The sequence below is a fragment of the Trichechus manatus genome, unplaced genomic scaffold (genome assembly GCF_000243295.1).
Source record: "Trichechus manatus latirostris isolate Lorelei unplaced genomic scaffold, TriManLat1.0 scaffold00047, whole genome shotgun sequence".
Taxonomy (NCBI): Eukaryota; Metazoa; Chordata; class Mammalia; order Sirenia; family Trichechidae; genus Trichechus; species Trichechus manatus.
This window is the reverse complement of record NW_004443983.1, coordinates 11011783-11038404: the sequence shown is the minus strand read 5'-3', so window position 1 is coordinate 11038404 and position 26622 is coordinate 11011783. Positions and strand designations below refer to the sequence as shown.

Here is a 26622-nt window from a genome sequence, read left to right as displayed (position 1 = left end):
GGCTGAGTTCTTTATCTCTTCATTTGATGTTCTAGGGTTTCAGGATTGTTGATTCTCTGTTTGGCTTAGTTTTTTGGATCTTTGTTGTGGAGGGACGGCGTGGTGCTTCTGCCTAGACCGCCATCTTGCCGGAGTCCTCCTTGATCATGGTAGTTTTATAGTAAGTCTGGAAATAAAGTGTATGAGTCCTCCAACTTTGAACAGAATGTGTATTCTGCTGTTTCTGTGTGGAGTTTTCTCTACGTGTCAGTTAGTTTAGTTTGATAGTGTTGTTCATGTCTTCTATATCCCTGATGATATTCTGTCTATTTATTCTGTCAGTTGCTGAGAGGGATGTGTTGAAGTCTCAACTATACTTGTGGATTTGTCTATTTCTCCTTTCCTTTCTATCAGTTTTAGCTTCATGCATTTTGAAGTTTTGTTGTTAGGTGCATACCCACATAGGTGTGTTATGTCTTTGGGGGGAATTGGCCCCTTCTTCATTAAGTGATAGCCTTCTTTATCCTTGTTCTGAAGTCTACTTTGATATTATTATCAGTAATTATTATTATTACTTTTGATTAGTATTTGCATAGTATATCTTTATCATTTTTTAATCTATTTATGCCTTTATGTTTTACTTAGAGCAAGTTTCTTATACACAGCATATATTTTGATCTTAATTTTTAAATCCAATCTAATGATCTTTATTTTTTAATTAATGTGTAAAGTTTGTGTTTAATTAACCAGATTGGATGAGAATTTACCATATTGTTAATGGTTTTCCTTTTTTAAGCTCTTAACTTGTTTTTCTTCCTTTTCGGTGTTTTTCTGCATTTCATTTTTGATCTTTGCATTTTAGCTTCATTATTGGATTATTATTTATTTTTCTTTAAAAAAATATTTTAATCATTGCTCTGGGTTACAAAATATACATATTTAATTAATCAGAATCTACTTTCAAATAATATACTACTTACATGTCGTGTAAGCACTTAAAAAACAGTATTTCTCCCTCCCGTCCTTTGTGCTATTGTTGTCATACATTTTACTTTTGCACATGCTAGAAACATAATGCATTGTTAATATTTTTGCTTTAGACAATTATCTTTTACAGCAATTAAAAACAAGGAAAAATTAATTTTATATTCTCTTCATTTATTCCATTTTCCGAACTCTTTGTTTTTGTGTGTATATGTCATAACTTACCAATTTTTTTTTTTTTTTTTGATGTGGTGAGGAATTTTAACTATTAGCGTTTACAACTAATACCAGCTCCTGCCTTCTCCTGGCTCTGTTAAAAATTTGTTGTGCTCAGGTAACTGGGAATATGTTTTTTATAATTCATTTGTGCTCACTTAGAATTTCAGAACCATTGGACTCATATACCACAAGAGGTCCTTTGGCCTAGTCTTCAAAAGCTGACAGGTTCACTTCAAATGATCTTATTTTTAAAATGCATCTGGAAGTTCTCTTTCTGAGGTTAAAACCTGAGCCTGTTTTGTCTGTGGGTCTTTTTGTGTCTGTCTCTTACTCTCTTGCTCTCATGTATGGGGAGAGATCAGGACCACATTGTCTTGCTTTCTAACACTCTCTTTTTAGTAAACTTGCACATATATGAAGATAGTTATTGAATCCCTTCTCAGCATTCTCCTTTGCAGGTGAAAAACATTCTGAACTTGTCTAACGTTTTTACATTGGGAAGGACCTATGTTTACCCTCTATATTCTTAACCATTTTTTGTAGTATTTTTCCTGGACATTCCACGTAACTATTTTTGTCAGAGCATGTGTAATTAGGTAGTAGTAATATTCACCAAGATAAAGGAGCTATGATTCCTATGGTGCTAACATTGGCTGTGGGTGAGTCCCAGGGCACCAAATGAAGTGGGTGTAAATTCTTAAGGGTCCCAGCTTGAGACCCTTGAGGAGTTAAGTAATAAAGTAGTGGCATTGCAGACTATTCTGACGTTTTACATTTATATCTGTGATCCTTATAGCAAAGCACTGAACTTAAACCCTCTCCCTGCAGCTATGACTTATTTTAGTCTAGACACATACCTTTACAAAAGTTCAAGGATTCTAGAATTAGGTGAGTGTCCTTTAAAAGCTATGTTCAGCTGAGGATCTAGTTTTTTCTAGAACATATGGAATGCAAAAGCCCTAGGTATGTTACTTGTGTAGGGGTGGGGCAGGAGGAAAAGAGAAGACTGGAAAATCTTGAATTTTTCTAAGTAAATTATATTCAATTATGAGGGAAAGAAAATTACTCTGAACAGCTAGGCCTGATTTTGTAATGGAACTTATAAGCACTTGTCAGTTATGAAGGTAACTAGAAGAGATACTTCCTTTCAAGCTGTCCCCCTTAATTCACTGTCCAGAGCATAACACTCTCTTTTTGTTTTTTTCCCCCTCAAGGGGTGCTACATCCATTGTGTACAGATGCAAACAGAAGGGGACCCAGAAGCCTTATGCTCTCAAAGTGTTAAAGAAAACAGTAAGTTTATTTCATTATATAATAGCATCTTTAAGGGACGTGGTGACCTAGAGAAGTCAAAAACCCTGACTCAAAGGACAAAGGGGCCAGAGAGCCAGTATGAGCAACTGACTGGTTTGAATCTTGATTGTGAGAGTGCAATCAAATTTCTTCTTGTCTAATGGGAACTGCATGCCTCTTAAAAAGCAACTGGATCTCAGATTGGATGTCCTTGGAGGGGAGAAGGAGAGTGGAAAGGAAAAACATTTAGAGTTTACAGATAAAGTAAACCTCGCTTAGTATATAAGCAATGTTCTTGGGGGAAAAAAAAATATACATATACATCGAATCACATTTTAATATGGTAGAAGAGTTTTCTATTTAAAAGAGAATCCTAAATGAATCACTAATAGATGTATTTGTCAAAGGAGTCATCAGTTCCTAGTTGCTTAAATATTCAAGTGTTGAGTTTGCTTCAGTAAAGTGAAATACAACTGGACAAATGCCAATGTTTCTGAGACTAAACCCCCTCATCAAGAAGTTGCATTTGAACGAGAAGTAAGGATTTTGTTTGGGGCCACTTCTCTTTGCTCTATACTCCTAGGTATGCTGAGGAGGCAAAAGTCACTTGAGCCCATCTCTAATGAGTGAAAAATGCAGCAAGTGAGAGCTCAGAATATAAGTGGCAACACCTGTGTAATTCTCGCTGGCAAAATGAGAGTCTTTTGTCATTTTAATGCCCTACTTGCACCTTCTGGCCTTAGGTAGTTTCCCCTCATAAAACCACAAAAAAGCCAAGATGTTCTTTTATGGAGCATTCTTCCTTTCTAAATTTTATGTGAACAAATGTGTAAATTGTATTCTAATTTTCTGAAAACCTAGTTGTAAAGTATGCTAAGGAGAAACATATTATAAATTTTGAAGTCAAATGACGACTCTTTTAGGCCAACAGATTTTTTTTTTTCTTGTACACGCAGCTTAATATCACCAGCTGTTTTTATGTATTGTCTGGCACAGGGAAATTTTAGAATCTCATATAACGAAGAAGAACGTAATGGCACCGAGTTTTCATAGAGTAGAAATACAATGGCATTTTGAAACAATCTGTTAGAATTTAAAGCCATAGCAAAATAGTAAAGACAGTTTAATTGAAAAAGGTAATAATTTAAATGGCAATGGCTACTCCATTTTCTGAATTTCCTGTTTGGTGTAGGCAATGATTTAAGTTGGAAGTAGAGGAAACTTTTGAATGGGTAAGCTTTAAATGTTTTTCCTAAATCTATTTCTTGTAGTTATAAAATTTATTTGGACTAAAGATTATTGAAAATTTTTTGAAATAGAATTTCCTATTAAATGTCTACTTTTGATTAAATTAAATTGGCACGCTTTAGCAGTAGACACATTCAAAACATTTTTGGACTTTGTTATATCTTTTCTTGCTGGTTAAAAAAATTGTCAGTAAAATTTGTGAGCGGCTATTTATTTATTTTTCATAGTTGAGGAAACTTCGAAAGGGACTAGATATAAGAAAGTCCAGGGAAATAAACATTCAGCAGCAACTTGTGAATGCTCAGAACCCCGAGGGACAAAAAGCTGGTTTAGGGAGTATTGGTTTATGTCAAAAGTCTTTGGGTGAATTGGAATAAGAGATAGGTGGAGACATTTGCTGGATTCATGACTGATATTCACTAAGAAACTAAAGCCATGGTTTGCCCTTGCTATCTTCTCTTTTCCACCTGTGTTGTGGAAACATCTTCCTCAAAAGGCAGGCATGGAGAAAATGTGGATGAGAACCAAGTGTCAGATGGAGCTGCGGAGTGCTGCTGTAAGGCAGATGTTGTCAAACACAGTTACTGCTGTGCCAAGTGGAATGAGAGAAAATCCCCTGGAGAAACCTCCGCTTTGAACATGAATTCGATGGAATCCTCAGCATTGTCTCTTCGGATAAACCACACACACACGGAGATGTGTAAATGAGGAAAATAGCCGGCAAAACCTCAAGGAGCAATTGCCTCCAGTGTTTAATTCCATATAGGTCGTGTAGACTGAAACTGCCTTATTGAAATGAAATGAAGGAAGCCTAAGAATCTATTTATGGAGGGCAAGTGAAGCAGGGAAAATGAAACACTTTCCTAAAGAATTCAACCAAGGTCTGCTTTTGAGGGGAAAAAGAGTCTTAGTTTCATAGTGCTGCTGTAACAAAAAATACCACAAGTGGGTGGCTTTAAAGAACAGGAATTTATTATCTTACAGTGCTGGAAGCTTATTGTTGTTAGTTGTCATGGAGTAAATTCCAACTCTTGGCAACCTCATGTGTGCAGAGCAGACATGCTCCATAGGATTTTCTAGGCTGTGACCTTTTAGAGGAGGAGCCTTGGCTCAGTGGTTAAAGCACTCAGCTGCTAACCAAAACGTTGGCAGTTTGAACCCACTGGCTGCTCCATGGGAGAAAGATGTGACAGTCTGCTTCCATGAAGATTACAGCCTTGGAAATCCTATAGGGCAGTTCCACTCTGTCCTAGAGGGTCTCTATGAATCAGAATTGACTTGATATCAGTGAGTTTGGGTTTTTTGGACCTTTCAGAAGCAGATTCCTGGTCCTGTCTTCCAAGGCACCTCTGGGTGGGTTCGAACTGCCAACCTTTTGGCTAGTAGTTGAGAGCTTAATCATTTGTGTCACCCAGGTACTCGATTCTGTAGACTAAGAGTATGAATTCAGATGTCAGCAGGGCTAGACTCTCTCTCTGTGTGCACTCTAGGTTCTTGTCTCTTTCAGCTTCTGTAGCCCCAGGCATTTCCTGACATTACTCGACTGCTTATAGATGTAACTTCATATGGTGTTTGTCTTCCCCCTGTGGGTGTCTGTGCCTGTTCTGCTCAGAAGTGATTAGATTTTGCCCTCATTAACATAACAAAAGAAAACCCCTATTTCCAAACGGGGTCATATTCATAGGTACAGGGGTTAGGACTTCAACATAGCACAATTTTTAGAGGGGATACAATTCAATCCATAATGGGGTTTCAGAAAGCTTGAATCACTTATGCAGTCTACTATGTTGAGCCACATCAAATTGCCAGTGTTAAACTATTTCCGACCTGCAAAAATGGAAATTTTATGTGATTCATCCTAACAACATTGGGGCCACTATACTATTTCACTGGATGGTTCCTCAGCTCCGCATTTTATGACTAGCTAAACTTAAGAATCCAGAAGATAGTGTATCTATCTACCTTTCTGTGGGAGGATTTCTAAGAAAATGAATTTCAAAATATTCTATTCAACGTTTTATCTTAAGATGAGTGAAATTTATCACATATTCAAGAAAATCAATAAACATAAGGAAACTACCCAGTCTTTAGCTGATTAATATAGAAATATTTTTAAGTCCAGTAAAAGTTTCCTAACTCCTTTAGAGTTAATTGTTTGATTTTTTTTAAAAAAAATCTTCTTTCCAAGAATCTGTTCAAATACTTTTTTTAGTGGGAATTATCCAAATTTCTTTTTGTGGCAATATTAAGTACCTATCTCATACCTTAATATTTTAGGATGGATTTAGTTTACATTGGAAATAAGAGACTTATTCCCCCATAAAACACTCTGATTATTATTGAGAATCCATTATGCACTCAGATGCCTAGGTAATAGACAAATGCTCTAACTTATCCGTAGGAAGACAGAAAAATGCACCAGTGCTTATGGAGAAATTCATATCCCACTGGTGGTCAGGTATAGGACAGAGTTAATACTGAGAATATACATGAAGTAAATCCTGATGTTCAGAAAATTGAGTATTTTGATTAATAAAATATTGTTGTGGAAAATGAACATGTAACTATAGTAAGAAAATATTCTTGAAGTTACCGTACATTTTAAGTAGAGATATGATTCCATTACTTTATATATGGATAACTACATTTCAAAAAATTAGAAGACACTAAAATACATATCAACAAGGGTCATAATGTCTGCAATGTACTTCAAATGGTCAAAGAACAACAAACACGTATGCATATGTATATGTGTGCGTGTATGCAGAAACAGAGAAAGAGACAGAGACGGAGAGAAAGAGAAAGCAAATATGGCAGAAATCAACAATTACTGAATTTAGGGCAGTATACTAGTGTCCATCCTGGTAATTAAGCATTACAGTATGTATGAAAATTCTTATAATAAAAAGTTTGGGGGAACACTGAAAACAATAAAATATTATAAAAGAAAAAGAAGGTTTGGGGGGAACCATACTTCAACATTGAGACTGTGTTCAACATAATTTAACATTTTTTTGGCTGTTCAGAAAGCATTTCAAGATCATGCAGTGTTTTAATGTTATGATAAACATCAGTAACACTCTATTTTTGATGTATTGACGTGCAGGTAAATATAAATTGATAATTGAGGCAACTTTTTACTGTACTGAAAAATACTGGACATTTTCTATTAAAATGTCCATTTATCTCATTGCATCATTAATGGGAATAAAGCTTTGATTGCAGGAAGAGTGAATGAAAGAGGAAAATGGATTGAAGTACTTTTTTGTTGCTTATGTGTTTGATTTTGTCCACTTGGTATAAGTGGTCCTTGTACTGAAGAAGTCAAATCTTTAGGAGTGGCATCCATCCTCTCCTCCTGGGGGGAGGTGGTCATTTTTTAAAACTTTGTATTTTGAAATGATTATCAACTCACAGGAAATTCCATATTTGCTGCATATAAAAGACCTACTTATCTAGCTCTCAAGAACTAATTTGCTTGAGGTATCAGTGGAACTTTTACTATGAACTTTGTAAATCATGAATCAAAGATGAAGGAAAAAATTGTATTTTTTTTCCTGCATGAGCCCTTAATGGTGTCCATCATATGTGCTATTTGGAAGAAAGCAGGGTAGAAAGATTTACTAAGCTACTCCCTAAGGTTAAAGACTTTGGGGGCATTAAAGGATTCTGACAGATACAGCTAGTGGGACAACCAGTGATTTACAAGATTGGACCTTTTTATAGATGTTACAAGACTTTTGAATATGATGAACTTAAAACTGCACAAAAAGGAAAAAAAAAATAGATTCAAGAAAGTGTCAAAATTTGAACAGAGTAAGCAGATGGAATCTTCAGCCTATACTGAATTCTGCAGAGTTAAATGGAATCACAACTTTAAAAAAATGACATTGTGTTTATGGAGCCAGTATTTCAGAAGCAGTTCGCATGAATCATGCTTTACCTTTCTTCCTTAGAAGTGCATACCTCACACTGTATCTAAATGATCACACTTCAACCCTATCAGTGTGGCTCATTTCCAAGAACTGATTGAGCTTTAAGGTTTTGCTTGTCAATAATTTATAGTGTCTCTGGAATTTTGAAGACAGATATTTTAATTCCAGAATTCAGATGAAATATCTGCCCTTTCATAGGCTGTCTGTTCTCCAAAAGCAGTTTCCTCACTCCTGTTCCAACCTTCACTATGTCTTCTCTAGCTTTCCATCTTTTACCCACTGCCCAGCCCTACAGCCAATACTGTGCTTATAGGTTTTTTTTTCAATTGTTGTTGTTGTTGTTATTTGTGGTACTAATATCTCCGTTAGTCATTCCCCTTAGAATATCTCATCCTTCGTAATTGTCCGTTTTATGACTTTGAAAATCTTAAAGACTAAAAGTCATTTCCTAGACTGGGTTTCCCAAAGTGCAGTTCATAGAATTCTAGTTTAGATTCTAGTATAGAAAGGGTTACCTAATCAAATAAGTTTAAGAAACACTAGGATAAAAAGGGTTGATTTCTACGGGATTTCTCATAATCTTTCATTGTGATTTTTTTTTAGGAGGAAAATAGGTTATGCAGTGTTTCCCAAACTTATCTGGGTATACAGCAGCATTTTCCCAGAGCATCTTCTGGCCTACTATTTGGCTGAACATACTCTGGAAACATTGGTGTAAATTATTAGCCATATCAAGACAATTCTATCATCTTCAAGGCATAAAAGGAATGTTTTAAGACAGCATTGTTTAGATCAAGAATAATTATAAGGATTCATTTAAAATCTTATCTTTTTCTGAATAACTTTTTTCTCAACAAATGTACATCAGTCTGCAGATTTTTCAGTGTCATACCATACTTTTTCATACATTAGTATTAAACATTAGCAAAATGAGTTAAAATGCTTCATTTTATGAATTTTTCACCCTTATAGAGGCTATTTCAACCTCCTTGGCTCATCTTAAAATAATCTTGATGAGGGAATTTTATTCCAGTTTGTATATAGTTAAGAACATTATGGAGTCCCTGAGCAGTACAAACCATTAACGCGCTCAGCTGCTAACCGAAGGTTAGAAGTTTGAGTCTACCCAGAGATGTCTCGTAAGAAAGACCTCACAATCTACTTCTGAAAACGACAGCCATTGAAAATCTTAGAGATCACAGTTCTAATCTGACACACATGGGGTTGCCATGAGTTGCAGTTGACTCAATGACAATTTGGTTAAGGCCTTGCGCTGATTATTACTAAAATTTCAATATGTTGGCTCATTACATAAATTTCATGATAGACTTCACCCTTAGGGTTCTCCAACTTTGTCAGCTTCATCTAACTGAATGGTACGGTACTAACAGAGAAGTACATGAAGGTCTTAGAGAAGTCTCTGTGCTAGTTAAAAAAAAACCTGCTGCTGGTGAATTGATTACTGCTCACAGCCTCCCTATAGGACAAAGAACTTCCCCATAGAGTTTCCAAGGCTGTACTCTTTACAGGAGCAGACTGCCACATCCTTCTTCCGTGGAGTGGCTGGTGGGTTCGAACCACTGACCTTTCAGTCGGCTGAGCACTTAACCATTGCATTACCATGCCTCCTTGTATACTAGTTACATTCTACTTATCTTTAGAGTAAGTATTTAAAATCTGAACTGAGCTTATGATTGGTAAAAATAGTTTTAAGTCTAATAGAAAAATGTAAGTACTGTTCTTAATAAAATGCTATGTTTAAAAACCTGTAGATATTTACAATTCCACAAGGATAAGGAAAATGATTTTGATCTTGTTTTATTTGTTTCCATTTGATTTTTTTTATATCTGTGTTTTCTTCTTTAACTTTGATTAAAAAATATGTGTTAAACAACTGTCAGCTCTCAGGGTAAGAAATTTCACAAGACTTTATAACTGCCACCCTTAGGCAACATGTTCATAGATTATAATCACCAACCTATCCAGCATTGATGGCCTTATTGATATCAGAACATATACAAATCAATGAGGGAAGCCAACAAAGCCCTGATAAAAAATTATAACAGCTACCATGTACTAAAAGCACACCACATGTTGGATATTGTGGAAGGCCTACAATTTCAAAGTGAGAACGCTAAGACTCAGTAACTTGTTGAAGTTTATACAGCTAGCAAGTGGCAAAATATTAGGACAGATAGTTTTTGGAAGAAATAAAAAATAGTTAATAAATATTTTCATGTTGTTGTTGTTGTTAGGTGCCACCAAGTTGGTTCTGACTGATAGCAACCCTATGTACAACAGAACGAAGCACTGTCTCGTCCTGCACCATCCTCACAATTGTTGTTATGCTTAAGCCCATTGTTGCAGCCACTGTGTCATTCCATCTCGTTGAGGGTCTTCCTTTTTTTTCGCGGACCCTCTGCTTTACCAAGCATGATGTCCTTCTCCAGGGACTGATCACTCCTGATAACATGTCCAAAGTACATAACACAGTCTCATCATCCTCCCTTCTAAGGAGCATTCTGGCTGAACTTCCAAGACAGATTTGTTTGTTCTTTTGACAGTCCATGGTACATTCACTATTCTTTGCCAACACCATAATTCAAAGGTGTCAGTTCTTCTTTGGCTTCCTTATTCATCGTTCAGCTTTTGCATGCATATGAGACGATTGAAAACACCATGGCTTGGGTCAGATGCACCTTAGTGTTCAAAATGACGTCTTTGCTTTTTAACACTTTTAAGAGGTCTTTCACAGCAGGTTTGCCCAATTCAATGCATCATTTGATTTCTTGACTGCTGCTTCCATGGGTGTTGATTGTGGATCTAAGTAAAACGAAATCCTTTACAACATCAATCTTTTCTCTGTTTATCATGATTTTGTTTATTGGTCCAGTTGTGAAGATTTTTGTTTTCTTTATGCTGAGGTGGAATCCATACTGAAGGCTAGAGTCTTTGATCTTCATCAGTAAGTGCTTCAAGTCTTTTTCACTTTCAGTAAGCAAGGTTGTGTCATCTGCGTGTCGTATCGCAGGTTGTTGATGAGTCTTCCTCCAATCCTGATGCCGGGTTCTTCTTTATATACTCCAGTTTCTTGGATTATTTGCTCAACATACAGATTGAATAAGTATGGTGAAAGGATACAACCCTGATACACACCTTTCCTGACTTTAAAACCACAGTAGCCCCTTGTTCTGTTTGAGCGACTCCCTCTTGATCTATGTCCAGGTTCCTTATGAGCACAATTAAGTGTTCTAGAATTCCCATTCTTTGCAATGTTATCCATAATTTGTTATGATCCACACAGTCGAATGCCTTTGCATAGTCAATAAAACACAAGTAAACATCTTTCTGGTATTCTCTGCTTTCAGCCAGAATCCATCTGACATCAGCAGTGATAGCATTTGTTCCATGTCCTCTTCTGAATCCAGCTTGACTTTCTGGCAGTTCCCTGTCAATATACTGCTGCAACCATTTTTGAATGATCTTCAGCAAAATTTTACTTGTGTGTGATATTAATGATATTGTTCAATATGAATTCGGTTGGATCACCTTTCTTTGGAATAGGCATAAATATGAATCTTTTCCAGTCGTTTGGCCAGGTAAGTGTTTTCTAAATTTCTTGGCATAGACAAGTGAGTGCTTCCACTACTACATCCATTTGTTGAAACATCTCAATTAGTATTCCATCCATTTCTGGAGCCTTTTTTGTCTCCAATTGTCTTCAGTGAAGCTTGGACTTCTTGCTTCAGTACCATCAGTTCTTGATCATATGCTACTTCCTGAAATAATTGAACGTTGACCAATTCTTTTTGGTACAGTGATTCTGTTTTACTTCCATTTTCTTTTGATGCTACCTGCGTCATTCATTATTTTGCCCATAGATCCTTTACTATTGCAACTCGAAGCTTGAATTTTTTCTTCAGTTCTTTCAGCTTGAGAAATGCTGACTGTGGTCTTCTCTTTTTGGTTTTCTAACTCCAGGTCTTTGCACATGTCATTATAATACTTTGTCTTCTTGAGCTGCTCTTTGAAATCTTCTGTTCAGCTCTTCTACTTCATCATTTCTTCCATTTGCTTTAGCAGAGCCAGTTTCAGAGTCTCTTCAGACATCCATTTTGGTCTTTTCTGTCTTTTTAATGACCTCTTCCTTTCTTCATGTATGATGTCCTTGATATCATTCCACAACTAGTCTGATCTTTGGTCACTACTGTTCACTGCATCAAATCTATTCTTGAGATGGTCTCTAAATTCAGATAGGATATACTCAAAGTCATGCTTTGGCTCTCGTGGACTTGTTCCAGTTTTCTTCAGCTTCAGCTTGAACTTGCATATGAGCAATTCATGGTCTATTCTGAAGTTGGCCCCTGGCCTTGTTCTGACCAATGATATTGAGCTTTTTCATCATTTCTTTCTACAGATGGAGTCAATTTGATTCCTGTGTATTCCATCTGGCGAGGTCCATGTGTATAGTCACTATTTATGCTGTTGAAAATAGGTATTTGCAATGAAGAAGTTGTTGGTCTTGCGATCTCCGGCATCATTTCTATCACCAAGGCCATGTTTTCCAACTACCGATCCTTTTTCTTCATTTCCAACTTTTACATTCCAATCACCAGTAATTATCAATGCATCCTGATTGCATGTTCGGTCAATTTCAGACTGCAGAAGTTGGTAAAAATCTTTGATTTCTTCATGTTTGGCCTTAGTGGTTGGTGCGCAAATTTGAATAATAGTCGTATTACCTGGTCTTTCTTGTAGGTGTGTGGATATTATCCTATCACTGACAGTGTTGTACTTCAGGATAGATCTTGAAATGTTCCTTTTGGCGAATGAATGCAACATCATTCCTCTTCAATTTGTCATTTATGGCATAGTAGACCATATGATTTTCTGATTCAAAATGGCCAATACCAGTCCATTTCAGCTCACTAATGCCTAGGATATCGATGTTTATGCGTTCCATTTCAGTTTTGATGTTGTCCAAGTTTCCTAGATTCATACTTCGTACATTCCACATTCTGATTATTAATGGATGTTTCTTCTGATTTTGAGTCATGCCATATCAGCAAGTGATGGTCCCGAAAGCTTGACTCCATTCACGTCATTCAGGTCGACTCTACTTTGAGAAGGCAGCTCTTCCCTAGTCGTCTTTTGAGTGCCTTCCAACCTAAGGGTCTCATCTTCCAGCACCATATCAGACAATGTTCCGCTGCTATTCATAAAGTTTTCACTGGCTAAGGTTTTTCAGATATAGACTGCCAGGTGCTTCTTCCTAGTCTGTCTTAGTCTCAAAGCTCAGGTGAAACCTATCTACCGTGGGTGACCCTGCTGGCACTTGAATACCGGTGGTATAGCTTCTAACATCACAGCAACACACAAACCCCCACAGTATGACAAACTGACATGTGGGAAGGTCAAAGAATAAGGGAAGAAAAGTAACCTCAGGAAAAAATGCCTAGGAATATTTTAAGCAGCACTTAAATGAAACTGCTTTGGGCCAAGAGGAGGCGTCCTCCATATATTCTTGGTCTTAGTGAGTGGGGACCACCAACCTCTCTGAGCAATCCTTTACGCTTTCCACTATACTCTGAATTGACAGGCTTGGGATGAATGATGATGATTCCCTGCTCTTGTTTCTTTCTGCCTAACCTTTAGGAACATAGAAAACTGATCAAAGGCCATGCATTTTCTAATTGCTGTGATGCACTTAAAAGAGACAGATGGTTCAGTCTGGATTAAAGATATGCATCTATTAAACACTACTATTAACCATTCATGAGCGTGCTCTGCAAGTGCAGGCAAGGTCACCCTTGGTCAATTATGGAGAGGAGAATAATAAATCACCAGCTCAGATAAACTTTTTTGGCCTAATTGAGGTCTCAGAACACATTAAGGAAAGTAGCTTGCAGATAACAACCTGTGTCAAGTGAAGTGAAACTTCTTCAAGCATTTTGTCAGTTGGAACCTATTGATTTTCATAGGGACTATTAAGCCAGATTCCCTGGAATAGCAATAGGGATATTTCTCTTCAGTTTGTGACAAGTATATGTCTACAAGAGAGGGAAGTGGCAGGTGGAATGTTAAAGTCTCAGCCTGATTGGGATGCAAAGCCATGCAAGGACCCACTTGGAAGTCTGGACATTCTTGCTAGACAAATCATTGTTGCAGTTTGGTTTGCTTTCTTTTTTTGATAGAAATGTTGCTGGAATTTGTCGCAATTCGGCTTACGTATACATCTTCTCATTATATTGATCCTTTCATAGGTATGTTGATGCCAGTTTTTAAAAAACCATATTCAGAGGCAAGTCAATGGAAGAGAGAGATTGTGTGTGTGTGCGTGTCCGTGCGTGCACATATGCATGCAGCCGTGCCCAAAATGTAAGCACACTTTGAAGTTATGTCGTCCACTCAAGTTATCATACTTAACCCCAAGTACTTAGCTTCTTAGCAGTGGGTGGTTGGATCTAAAGTAATCTTTGCCTGTTATATGGAATGTATGGAACAGAGCAAGGAGGTGTATAACTAGACAAAGACTGAGAAAACTCTCGGAAGGAGAATTTATGTTGCCCAAGCAGAAGAAAGAGACTAGAAACTTTTCAGAGAACTCAGTGGGAAAGGCCCTATAACCAAAGGAGAAGTGCTGGCATCAGGACACATTGAGGGTCATGATCAGTTTCAGAAGTGGGACATATGTAACTCTTTTATTGATGAATCGAAGCAGATCAAAGACTACGATTCTCATCATTTAAATTTTGACATATTTTTATAAACGAAAATGTAGGCAAGTGTCAAAATTTACCTACCACACTTACAGCTTCAAAAAAATATAAAGAAATCCTCTATTTTCTACAACAATTAAAATTTCTCCTGAGCCTCCATCCTACTGGGCTTGTGGGAAAACATACTTAAATTTTCCAAACAAAGGTGTGTTTGTTTCTTCCAGTTTAAGAGTCTCATTTAGTTTAAAAGAGTTTCCGTTGGGTAAATATTCAGAGCTATTTTCTCTCAGAGCTGTTTCTCCCTGGCTTTGTTCTTCCCAAGTTGGTTTAAGAGAGGCTTAAGTAACCAGTGGCAAGATTGTCTCCACAGTGAGAGGGAAGTGGCCACACAACAGAACCATCCTCCGGATGCTGTCTGCACTGGAGACCTGACTAGGTGAGGGTATGGATGCCTGGGGACAGATCATGCAGGTCACCGGCTGTGGATTTTAGCAACAAATGCTAGCTAGACATTCAGGGACCAAAGCCAAATGGCACCAAATCTGAGACCAGCCCAGTGCCCCGATGACAGGCCCCTTTGCCACTGCCTCCTCTGAACCCTGACATTCTTAGGATGTATCAGAGAGGGGATAAATAATAGGGCATTCAACATTGAATGGGTGCATAACTACCCAGTTACTCATAAATGAAACTTAAACTGCTAGTCTGTTATATCAGAAGAGACTTCAGGACATGCTGATGGGAGTGCATCAAGGATTGAACATGTTTGTATGGAAAAAGAGGTTGAGAGGGACTGAGTTGAGACACTTTAGTTTTTGGTTTCTGGAAGGTGAGAAAAAATTAAGAAAAGTGAAGTGCTAGGTAGGGTTCGCTTGTGTTAAGACATTTCCTCAGCAAGTAAGGCAAATTCAAACTTCCACCCTGAGGAAGAATACGCTATGGTACAACAATACAATGGATTTTTTTCCCCTTAAGTATTAAATCATTAAGATCTTTAGAATCTCCTTCTGCTATCCAATTCCAGCCCCAGAACATGACTATATTACCTTTTGGTTCAACTTTTATTTGCTTCTGTATTTTTCTGGTAATAAATAACTCTACAAGAGTCATTCTAAAGTCTGTTTTCTATAGCCTTTTCAATATTTTTTTTAAGGAAGTTTTTAGCATCCTTGAGCAATATTAATCATGATCTTTGAAAGCCTTAATTATCATGGGAAACACAAGCAGGGAGCTAAAGTCTTCTTCCATGAACGTCCCGATTTTCCCCATGTAAGTCTAACCCCAAGATTTAATTGATAAGGCTTAAAATGTTAACACTTCCAGGAGTATTTTTATTTTTGTTATTTGATAGGTTACAAAATTGTAAGCTTTTGGAATTTCTAATCACTTAGTTTTATAACTAATAGGTAATCATTTCGTTTTAAGGATCAAGGAAAAGATCAGATGGGCATTCTGAGGGCAGCATTGTTTCTCAGAACCTGAGAGTATACAGTCTTCTGCACCTCACCTCAGATGGTTTGGGAGTTGTGTGACTGAATCATTCTTGTCCAAATGAAAAAATATAAAGTGAAAACTGAACAGTGCTTTTTGCATACCTTTCTGATAATTTTTAAAACATTTTGAAAAGCACAATCTTGACCATATGAAAATTACAAAAACCGCACTAAAAAGAAATGATGTTGTTTGTTACATTTCTATTAGAACCTGAATATATAAAGGGCATGACAAGACCCAGATCTCTAGTTAACTCAGGTGTGACCTTGGTGGTCAACAGTAATTATAAATATAGGAGCCTCCCTGAAGCTTAATCAGAGCAGGGCAGCTCTTAAACCAGTCTTCAAAAAAGGCTAGGAAAGGTGTTTATTTAAATGCAAACAAGGCATTAATTCCTCCTGTTCGGTTGCCACCAGGCAGAAAGATTTTATTGGACTATATTTAAGGATTTTGACAAAGTTGTCTCCCACTTATAGAAAAAAAGAAATAAAATCATATTTCATGTTTATTAGACATTATTTTCTTAGTAGGGATGGAATATTCTCATAAATTCCAATATTTCTAAATTTAGTTTGTTTCAATTTTAAAACACTTTCTGGGAAGACTTGAAAAGAGAAGATTAGGAAATTCTCATCTTACTTTTAAAAATCCTTTTATAAAAAGCATTTTTAAGTAGCACTGACATTTACTGAATATCTACCATGGGCTAGAAGATTGTACACATATTGTCATTTAATCCCTACAATAATAATATGGTGGGGTAGGGATTATCATCCCTGTGTCACTCATGGAAATATTGAGGGAATCCTCATGCCGGTGAAGTGACTTGAAGGCAGAGCCACAATTCAAACTGAATTAAAAAAAAAGCTCTACACCAAACCATTCTACAGAATGGTTTATATTAGTAACAGATTGTAATGAATCATAATTGTCTAACAACAGAGATAGGCATTGATGACACTGGGCAGTTAGGAAGCTGTTTTACATTCTGCTTATGGATACTGTTGTTGTGTGCCATCAAGTCGATTCCGACTTACAACAACCCTATATGACAAACTAGAAAGACCCATGGAATTGCCTAGGCTGTAATCTTTAAGAGAGCAGATCACCAGATCTTTTCTCCTGTGGAGGTGCTGGTGAGTTCGAACCACTGACCTTTTGCTTAGCAGCTGAGTGCTTAACCATAGTACCACTAGGGCTCCTTTATGGATATTAGGCATCCATAAAGTTTTATATCTTTAGTGAAACTGTGTTGTTGTTAGGTGCCATCAAGTCGGCTCTGATTCGTAGCTACCCTATGTGCAACAGAACAAAACACTGCCTGGTAAGAAAAAAAATTATACAGTGAAACTGTGCGAGCCGGAACTTTATGGGGCTGCCTTGTTTTTATGAGTCTTGCAAGATTTCTGCCATTGACGGGGTACAGTCTTACCATTTTTCTATTGCTCCTTTTAGTGGAAAATATTTGTGTTTTCCTTCGACAAGTTTCCGCCTTCCACAGGTTCTGGCTTTCGCAGGTTTTACTGTATCTCTACACAGTTCTATACTGTAATAGAATTATTAAAAAATGTCAAGTTTCACCATTTTTAAAACCAAGCTTATTTAATTGAAATGCTTTAGTAAAGTCTGTCTTCCCATATCAACATATTTACTCATCAGAACAAGATTGATTTTATGCTAATCCAGGCCAACTGAAAAGTAGAATATTGGTTCCCCTAAAATTTACATCTCCCTCTTGTCCCACCCCACCATGTCCACTGATTGTCATTGCCCCCACCTCTAGACCATCACTTCCTCTGTGTAGCTGTTCCTTCCATTCTTCTCTCAGTTGAGCTAAAACTCACACTGAAAGGTCTGGGAGAAAAACATTCAAAACAAAAGACTATCAAGTGCAGAGCGGAAAGGCTCAGAAGTGGAATGAGCTTGGCTTCTTTCAACAGTCAACAAAATGATCAGTGGATTGGAGTAAAAGAAATACGAGGAATAATGGACAGGACCAAGATAAGCAATTTCGATTTTAATATGAGGAGAGTATGATCAACTGTTAAATACTGATTAGAGGTAAGATGAAGGCTGAAAATTAAAAAAAAAAAAGGATCTGACAAGATAGAGCTGTTCGATGATCTTGACCAGAATCAGTGGATTATGAGGATGAAAGCCTAACTGGACCGGATGGAAGAGAGCGTGTAAGATAAAGTAGAGATACAAGGATAGACTAAACAAGAACGTGGCTCTTGGAACTGCCCCTTCTCTCTCTTACATCAGTTCATTCCACTCTACTGGAACATCCAATTAGTATAGAAACATGCTGTAATATCACTTATCTTAAAAGGGGTGGGCATTGAGGGGAAAAAGAAGAAGACTTCTTCAGAGACTGCCTGTTTTTTCTGCTCTTGCTTTTAGGCACTTTTTTTTTTTCCACTTCCTTTCCTCCCATGCTTTCTTGAATCCATTGCTATTGATCTTCTGTCCGTAGGAATCCACTAAAACAGCTCCTGTTAAGGTGACCAGTGACCCTATTTTGCTAAGTACAATGGTCAATTTCCAGACCTAATTTTAAGCCATATTCTTAGTAACATTTGACACAGCTGATCATCCTAACCATCCTGAAACACTTACATAACTTGTTTTTTGGGTCACAAAATAACTCTTCTTCTTCTTCTGCCTTACTGGTCGTCCCTCCTCTGTCTCTTTTGGATATCTTTTAATTTTCTCAGTGTTTAATTCCAGAATTCCCCAGAACTCGGGCCTTACGCTGCTTTTTATTCTCTATCCAATATTCACCCTGGGGGAGCTCATCAAGCCCCATGGCTTTTAATGCCATCTCAATTTATATCTCCAACCCAAATCTCTCCCCTGAACTCCATCTTACGTGTAACCAACCACCTATTCAGCATCTCTGTTTGTATTCCTAATAGGTGTTTCAAACTTTACATGTCCAGATCCAAACTCTTTATTAGTGTCTTTCTGAACCTACTCCTCTCGATGTCTTTCCCATCTCAATAAATAGCAAATTCACCCCTCTATTTCTCAGGCCAAAAAACTTAAAGTCATCTTTTACACTTCTCTTTCTTTTATACTGCATATCCAGTCCATTTTCAAATTCCATTGGCTGTTAAAAATCAATCCACTCTCACTTCCTTCATCACTACCACCTGAGCCCAAACTTCCATCATCTCTCACCTGGTTAACTGCCATAACCTCTCATTGGATCTCCCTGGTTTTACTCTTCCCATCATTCTTACTCCTGCAAGAGTCAGAGGATCCTTTGAAAATTTAACGAAGATCCTGTCATTCGTCTTTGAAAATCTTCATACATTTTTATACTAAAATACAAAGTCCTTACCATCGTCAACATAGCCCTTCATGACTTGGCTCCCAACTATCTCTCTGTCATCATCTACTGTTCTGGCTAAACTGGACTCGTTGCTATTGCCCCATCACTCCACTCATAGCCAAGGACATTTGCACTTGATGTTTATCTCCGTTTATCTCCTCAGGTTCACGTGGCTCTGCCCTCTGTTGCCTTATCAGAGAGACCTTCTTTAACCATCCATCTAAACAGCACCCTTCATCACCCTATTGTCCCTTACCCCGTTATTTGTTTTGTTTTGACTTTCCCCATAGTACTTTCACCTCTGGAACATTTGTTTGTTTATTTTATATCTTCACTAGAACATAAGCTTATTAGGGCAGGAAGTTTATCTATTTTATGGGTGCTCAAAAGTGTTTGTGGAATAAATGGATGAATTAATCGGGTACAGATGCAGATAGATTGATGGATTGGGTGATGGGAAGATAAAGTGCTCTCTTTGGATTGTTGGTTAGTGATTTAGATAGTGAATTAGAAGTAAGGCCATGAGAGGAGAGTTAGAAGAGAGGAGGGGTATTGGAGGTTTGAGGAGAAGTGTGAATTGTTCTGTTGCAGAGTGCAAGAGCTGAGGGCCCTTTGATATTTGTGGCATAAATTAAAAACTTGATCAATCAACATGGTTATGTGTTTATTCCAGCCACTTCAGTTTCTCTGGCACAGATATGAAGTAAGAGAAAAATGGAGTTTAACCAAATTAAAGGTTTTGCCTGGCAAGTACAGCAGGGGGAGAGAAAGGCAAAGAAGTTGAGGGTATTGCAGAGCAGTGCTTATTCTAATGGACCATGGAATCCATACTACGTAAGAGCTATAAAGATAGGAGGTAAAAATCAGAAAGTAGGATATTTGAAATCAAGATGTTTGAGTTGGTACAATTAATGGTAAGGAGTCCTGGTGATGCAGTGGTTAAGCACTTGGCTGCTAACCCAAGGGTTGGTGGTTTGAACCCACCAGTGGCTCCACAGGAGAAAAGACCTGGTAATCTGTTCCCATTAAGGTTACAGTCTAGGAAACCCTGTGGGGCAGTTCTACTCTGTCCTGTAGGGTTGCTATGAGTCACAACAACAACAACAAAGACAGTAAAGGTAATGGTAAGGGCTGGGATGTGACAATGGGAATTAGTTGCTAAGGATAAATGAAGGAAGAGAAAGTGGTAAAGAACTTGAAAGCCAAAGATGTTGAATGAATCATTCACAAGAAAGTTGAAGTTTTTAAGAATGCTGATAAGAGCAGTGGTTGAGATAAAGACAGTTTATGCTAAAATCTTCAGTACTAGGGGTGACTGAGTGACAGGAAGATAGAAAGATGATTATAAGGAGAGGTTGCAGGTTGTATTGGCTGATGCCATACATTTCAAAGCAACTGGGATTTTGGAAGGAGAAGTAAGGAGAAATGTTCTGGATGTAGCAATGAGGAGCAAGAACACCTATCCTACATCGAGGCCTTGTGGTGCATTTTCTACTGGAACAGAAACAAGAGACCACTTGAGAAGGCTATGGAAACAGTAAGGTGTTCATGAGATGCCCAGGTTGCCCTTAAAGTAAGAAGTTAAAGGGAATAATCAGAGTTAGTTAAAATTCTGTAGTTATTGGAAGTACCAAACTGATATAGAAGGGGCTTAGTATTTTTGTCTGTGTTCCACATTTGGATTTTGCATGTTTAAACAGCAGTTCTTAGCTGTCAAATCCTTGTAAGCTAAAACCACCATTCTTGAATTTAACAAAACTCCAGTTGTCAAGCCTTTTCATCAAGCATATTGATGCCAACATGTACTTGTTGGTATGTCAGAAAACAGGTTACTAAATTAAGCAGAAGCTATGCAGAAAAGAATTGTGAACACTTAAAGACATTTGGTTGTTTACTTATTCATTGATAATTTATAGTCTGTTCTCGAAGGATTTGAGGAGCACAGTTCTGTACTTCACATTATGTTTTCTGCTCATTGTTCAAACCAAAAATGAGCTAAAGAAACCATAAAAAGAATAGAGAGACCAAACAAGATTTATGGTCTCAATCCCTGCAAGGAAAATGAGATGAGGCTAAAAGTTTTATGTGGAAATGCTGCTGTACTTGATCGAATCACAGAACAAGTAGAGCAGTGGTCTCTAGTTGTATAGGTTACCCTAACTTGCCAAGATTACCTGAACTTCCAGAATTTGGCTCTCGGCCACATCTAAGATGGCCAAGTGCTGAAGTCCAACAGGAATCTGGTATTCATACTCCCTCCTCATTTTCTCCAATTCACTCACCACCCCATCTGCATGCATCATTCCCACAATGCAGAAACTGGTTTTCCTTTGAGTTCTCATTGCTTTCTTCTTCATAAGATATCCTTCAGGCCTTCCTCTCTTCTATTTCTTATCAACCATCTCAGTCCCGGCACAGGAGTGTCTTCTCTGCTTATCTTAATGAAGGGTTCATATTTGATCAACCTTGTTCTTGTGGTGGAGCCTTTTTCTCTGGTGTTATCCTAGGAGTATACCTCTTATCCACTTCTTTTTTTTTTCTCCTATGGCAGCAGACAGCAAAATTGGGATTTTCTTTAGTGTTAAAGAGTCTTCATTTCCCTGGAGTTTTAAAACTGTAAAAATCTGTATAATTTATTAAATTTTTTCCTATGTATAGTCTTCAGAAAGTATAGTTTATATTGAGAGTACAGTGAAACCTGTGAGAGCTGGAACTCGACAGGACTGCCTTGTTTTTCTGGGTCTCACAAGTTTTCCGCCTTTGACAAGGTGCAGTCTTACCACTTTTCTATTGCTCCTTTTAATGGAAAATATTTGAGTTTTCCTTCTCTGACAGGTTTCCACCTTACTCAGGTTCTGGCTTTTTCAAGTTTTACTGTAGATCAAAAGCCTTTAATGTTGGCTGTTTAAAAAGGGATTTCATGAGAATGAAAGGAAATTATACTTATTTGATTACTTAGAACAGTTTAAATAGTGAAGCTAAAACAAGATTTTACAGAAAAACTCCATGTTCCCTAGCCATATATGATTATTATCCATTTTATGTGAGCAATGAGAGGAATACTTGTCTGAAAATAATTGAAAAATTAAAAATTTTTTCATGAGAAACTATTTGTTCTGTAAGCCTTCACCTGAAGTACAATTAAAAAAAAAAAGTGATTAAAGTTAAAAAAAAAAATTAAAAATTTGTCTCCCCTTTTGCAGTGACACAAAGAATGTAAGTGGGAGACAAAGCGCTTACTGTTGGGCAGTAAAGCAGGACTGTGATTGCACTGTTGTCAATTTGTTTACATGGTAACAGAAAACATTTCAAAAGCGCACTGTGATTGGACAGAATCTTACAGGTCTCCTCAGATTCCCTCAGCATACCTATTTCCCAGACCATTGAACACTTAATGCAATGAGGCCAATCAGTCATACACCTGAAATTTCTTAGTCTTCCAGTCATTTTTATATTTGAATGAAACATGACACTCCATGAGAAGGGATTTGGCATCACAAGTGACTTCCAAAGAGACTGGATATGCAAACTCAGAAGTGTGGAAAAGTGAGCACCATCCTCGGGCCGAATTTCACCAGTGGGAAACAAGAGAAGGAGGTTCCTAGGCAGATAAATTCCCCCTCTTTCTTCCCTGTCATGGACTTCTTTGAGACATGGTGGCCTGCCACAGCTCTTCTGGAGAACTACCTTGTGCCAGTGGATGTGACTGCCCATGTGACCCACTATATGTCTTTACAGCTCATTGTGACACAGTAGCCAGCGAGCTTACTTTGCACGGAGTCACCTCTGACCTCGCCTCACTTCCCTTTTTTCTCACTGTCACTGTCCTGGATTAACAGCTACCAAATCAAGCACCAGCATATTGATCCTTGACTCAGGTCTGTTTTCTAGGGATTCTGGGTTAAAATACATCCCTTAACTTAGAATTTAAGTAAAATATATTTTTATAATTGTAAATTGCTGGTAATGAAAAACTCCATTCTTCAAGGTATTTTGTAGATACTGAAGGTAAGACTTAATGGTTTCAACATTGTCATGTTGGTTTGTTAATACCATCTGTCGATGCTTCTCAAGATGCTAATTATAGTAGCGTAGTTTGATTTTTTAAATGGCTGGTAATTCAAAAGTCTTTTAGAATAAACTTATTGTTTGAAAGTGGTATTAAGATACCTAAGAATAGTGGTCTTCCACTGAACGATGAAACTTAAAATTAAACTTGTTGGCAACAGCTGTTCTTCCTTTACTGTCTCCCATTATTTTCTGATGGCATTATGTAGATAAGTCTTATCTCCCAAATTATATTGTAGTCTTCCCCTGGGAAAGACCTTTTTTTGGCTTTGTTTTGTCCCCCTTATGTCCCGCAATGTTTAATATGGGGCTGAGCACCTAAAAATGACTTGAACTCTTAGAACCTTACTGCTTACTAAGGGCATGTTCAGAGAGTATTGACACCCTGCTTTTATGAAGCTCCTTTTCTTGTTCTTAAATAGGTAAGATTTTTAGCTTTCTGTGCCCCAGACATTTTACAAATATGATGGATATGGATCCTCTTCCCTCTCACAAAACACATCTGAGGAAGCACCGTACCCGAAGTTCTACTCCAACTTTATGTTATTGGCTAGAGTCATATTTTTAGATCTCTTTACTTTTCTTTAAATTATATTACTAATAATGTCAAAACAATTGGCAAGGTTATTGTCCAGAGGTAGTGAATAACATAACAGAATTGAGGTACAAATGCTAGTCTGCTAGCTCAAAGAAGCAGGTCCATGAACCATGCTTGGCCTTCATGTCTCCTGGATACAGGTGTAGGCAGAGGAAACAAGCAAGGCCAATGAGAATCCTTCCTTGAGATTTAATATATAGATGTGGAGAAAAAAGTCTGTGTTCCCTTTGAAATATGATACTGAAGAAAATAGCCTCAGGGCTTCTAGTAGCCATGTTTCCTGACATTTGAAGAAAGTGAGAGAGAGAGAGCTGCATTGTTTGAACCCCTGGATTTGAATATCTCTGAGGTGGAGCCACTCTGACTTCCCGTTTACATGTGCCAATAAATTACTTTTTTGGCTCGAGTGAGTTTGAGCTGCGTGTTTGTTACTTGTGACTAAAAAAATTTTGATCAATACATAGTCTGAATGCTTTAAAGTATTTGTGGATAGTGTCTGGAGCAGGCTGATAAAGAAGTTTTCAAAGTTTTTGAGTCATAGGGCATTGGGTGTATTAAGATATGTATCTTCCTTTACGCCCTCACTGTGATAGCCCCAGAGCCTATCAGTTTTTGATGGATAGTCACTTGAGTTAGGTTATTTCTCACCAACTTGTTTTTCTCTGCTCACAGTGAATTTTCCTTCTGTGTAACTTCCTCATATTAGCTGTCAGGTATTGAAATGCACAGATGATACCTTCGTCTCCTGTTCTTAGTCAAAATTTATAGTCAATGCTGTGTTTTTAAGTGGAATGTTTATAAATATTTTACAAGTATGCTGAGTTTCATTCATTCAACATAAGTAGAATACCCTTTTGCTTTTCAGTATTAGTAATTAATTTTAATGATTTGATTTTCTTTTTCTAAAAATGTGTTAAAACACACTGAGTTTCCTAACTGCTGGTATGAATAACCAAAACTTCTACTGTAGTTCAAAAGGCCTTTGCATGGCCATATGACTGTTTAATGTTGTATTACATACAGTGGTAAAACAGGGAACTCTTGAAAAATCTTTTTGGGATAGGAAATCTTTAACATCTCTTTGTAAACATTTTTCTTCTCATAGAAATGAAAGACATTTATAAATGGTGACTTCTGTCTTTAAGTAAGGTACTTGGATCTGGCAAAATATATTTGCCAGAAAATATATTTATATGTTGCAACCAAAGAGAAGAGTATGTAGAGTTCTAAAATTCCTTTGAATGTACCTTCCTTAATTTTGAAGAATGTGTCCTTCTTGGTTAATGTTTTCATGACAGGATAAAAAGTAAATGAATGAATGTTGTTCCTCATTACCTTGAAAGTTGTGATTGGTTGCTTCCATTAAATTGGGATTGAATTTCTACTCAGGCTCACCATTTCTTCCTCAGAAGAAGTAACTTTAAGGCTAGAAGCCATTCCCCATTTGAAGCAGTCTTTTGATTGTATACACACTGATTTTACTGTGAACTGCATATAAATATCTTTACACCCATATCTAAAACCATGTGAGCTTTGCCAGTCTAAGGGTTCTGGATAGCTCAGATGGCAGAGACCTCAAAAGGAATGCAGCATTATCTGTATATTGCTTAGCACTAGATTTTGTTGGAAGTGGAAGATACTAAAACCTTTCCATCTAGAGTATGATTTTTAGAACTCTGAAACTTCTGACACATTGTTACTAAAACAGTTCATCATTAGCTTAGAGAAGGGGATATTTTGGAATATCCCAAAGTAAATGGCCACTCTCCTGAACATGGGTAAAGTTGTAAACCAGCAAGGATTATTTAATAGTGTCTTAGCCATCTAGTGCTGCTATAACAGAAATACCACAAGTGGATGGTTTTAACATAGAGAATTTTATTGTCTCACAGTCCAGTGGGCTACAAGTCCAAATTTAGGGCATCAACTCCAGGGGAACGTTTTCTCTGTCAACTCTGAAGGAAGGGCCGTGTCATCAATTTTCCCTTGGTCTGGGAGCTTGTTTGCGCAGGAACCTCAGGTCCAAAGGACGCACTCTGCTCCCGGCACTGCTTTCTTGGTGGTATGAGGTTACCATGTGTCTCTGCTCACTTCTCTCTTTTATATCTCAGAAGAGACGGGCTTAAGACACTATCCAGTCTTGTAGACCTCATCAGTAAAACCTCATCATAGTGATCGAGTTTACAACACTTAAGGAAATCACATCAGATTACAAAATGGTACACAATCATGCAATACTTGGTATCATGACCCAGCCAAGTTGACAGATATTTTTGGAGGACACAATTCAATCCATGACAAATGGCCAGCAATAGAAACTAAATCTGGATAACAAGTAGAAAAGGAAATGTAGTGGGCCATGTAATTATAAAGTTCAAAGGGAAAACTAGCTTATTCATGACTGAATCCAGGGGCTTAACTTATGTCAACAACACTAGTTCTTCATCTCTTAACAATGTAATTTCCTTTGTTGCTTTTATTTTTAATAAAGTATTTTCCATATTCTGTCAAATATAGTCACTGGTAGCTGCAAGTTTCCATCGTCTTTTCCTCTCATTATTTCAGAGAAAATGAGAATATCTCTTTCTTGATTATTTGAGCAAAATTTCTGGAGAGGACCCTGATTGGGCTGACTTAGTTTGGTGGATATCCTTGACCCTATCACGATGGCCTCTGATTGGTTATGGTGGTGTCTTTGGTTGGAGTCTCTAGAGGAGCAAAACCAATGAAGCATATATATATATATAT

General features: G+C 37.4%; 1 protein-coding gene across 1 annotated transcript in view; it reads left to right on the top strand.

The window, feature by feature from the left end:
- Positions 1 to 26622, top strand: part of CAMK4 (calcium/calmodulin dependent protein kinase IV) — a 303828-nt gene that overhangs the window by 152566 nt on the left and 124640 nt on the right. Inside the window, exon 2 of the mRNA XM_004377002.2 lies at positions 2397 to 2475. Within this exon, the coding sequence (XP_004377059.1) occupies positions 2397 to 2475 (79 nt within the window). The remainder of the gene's footprint in view (positions 1 to 2396; positions 2476 to 26622) is intronic.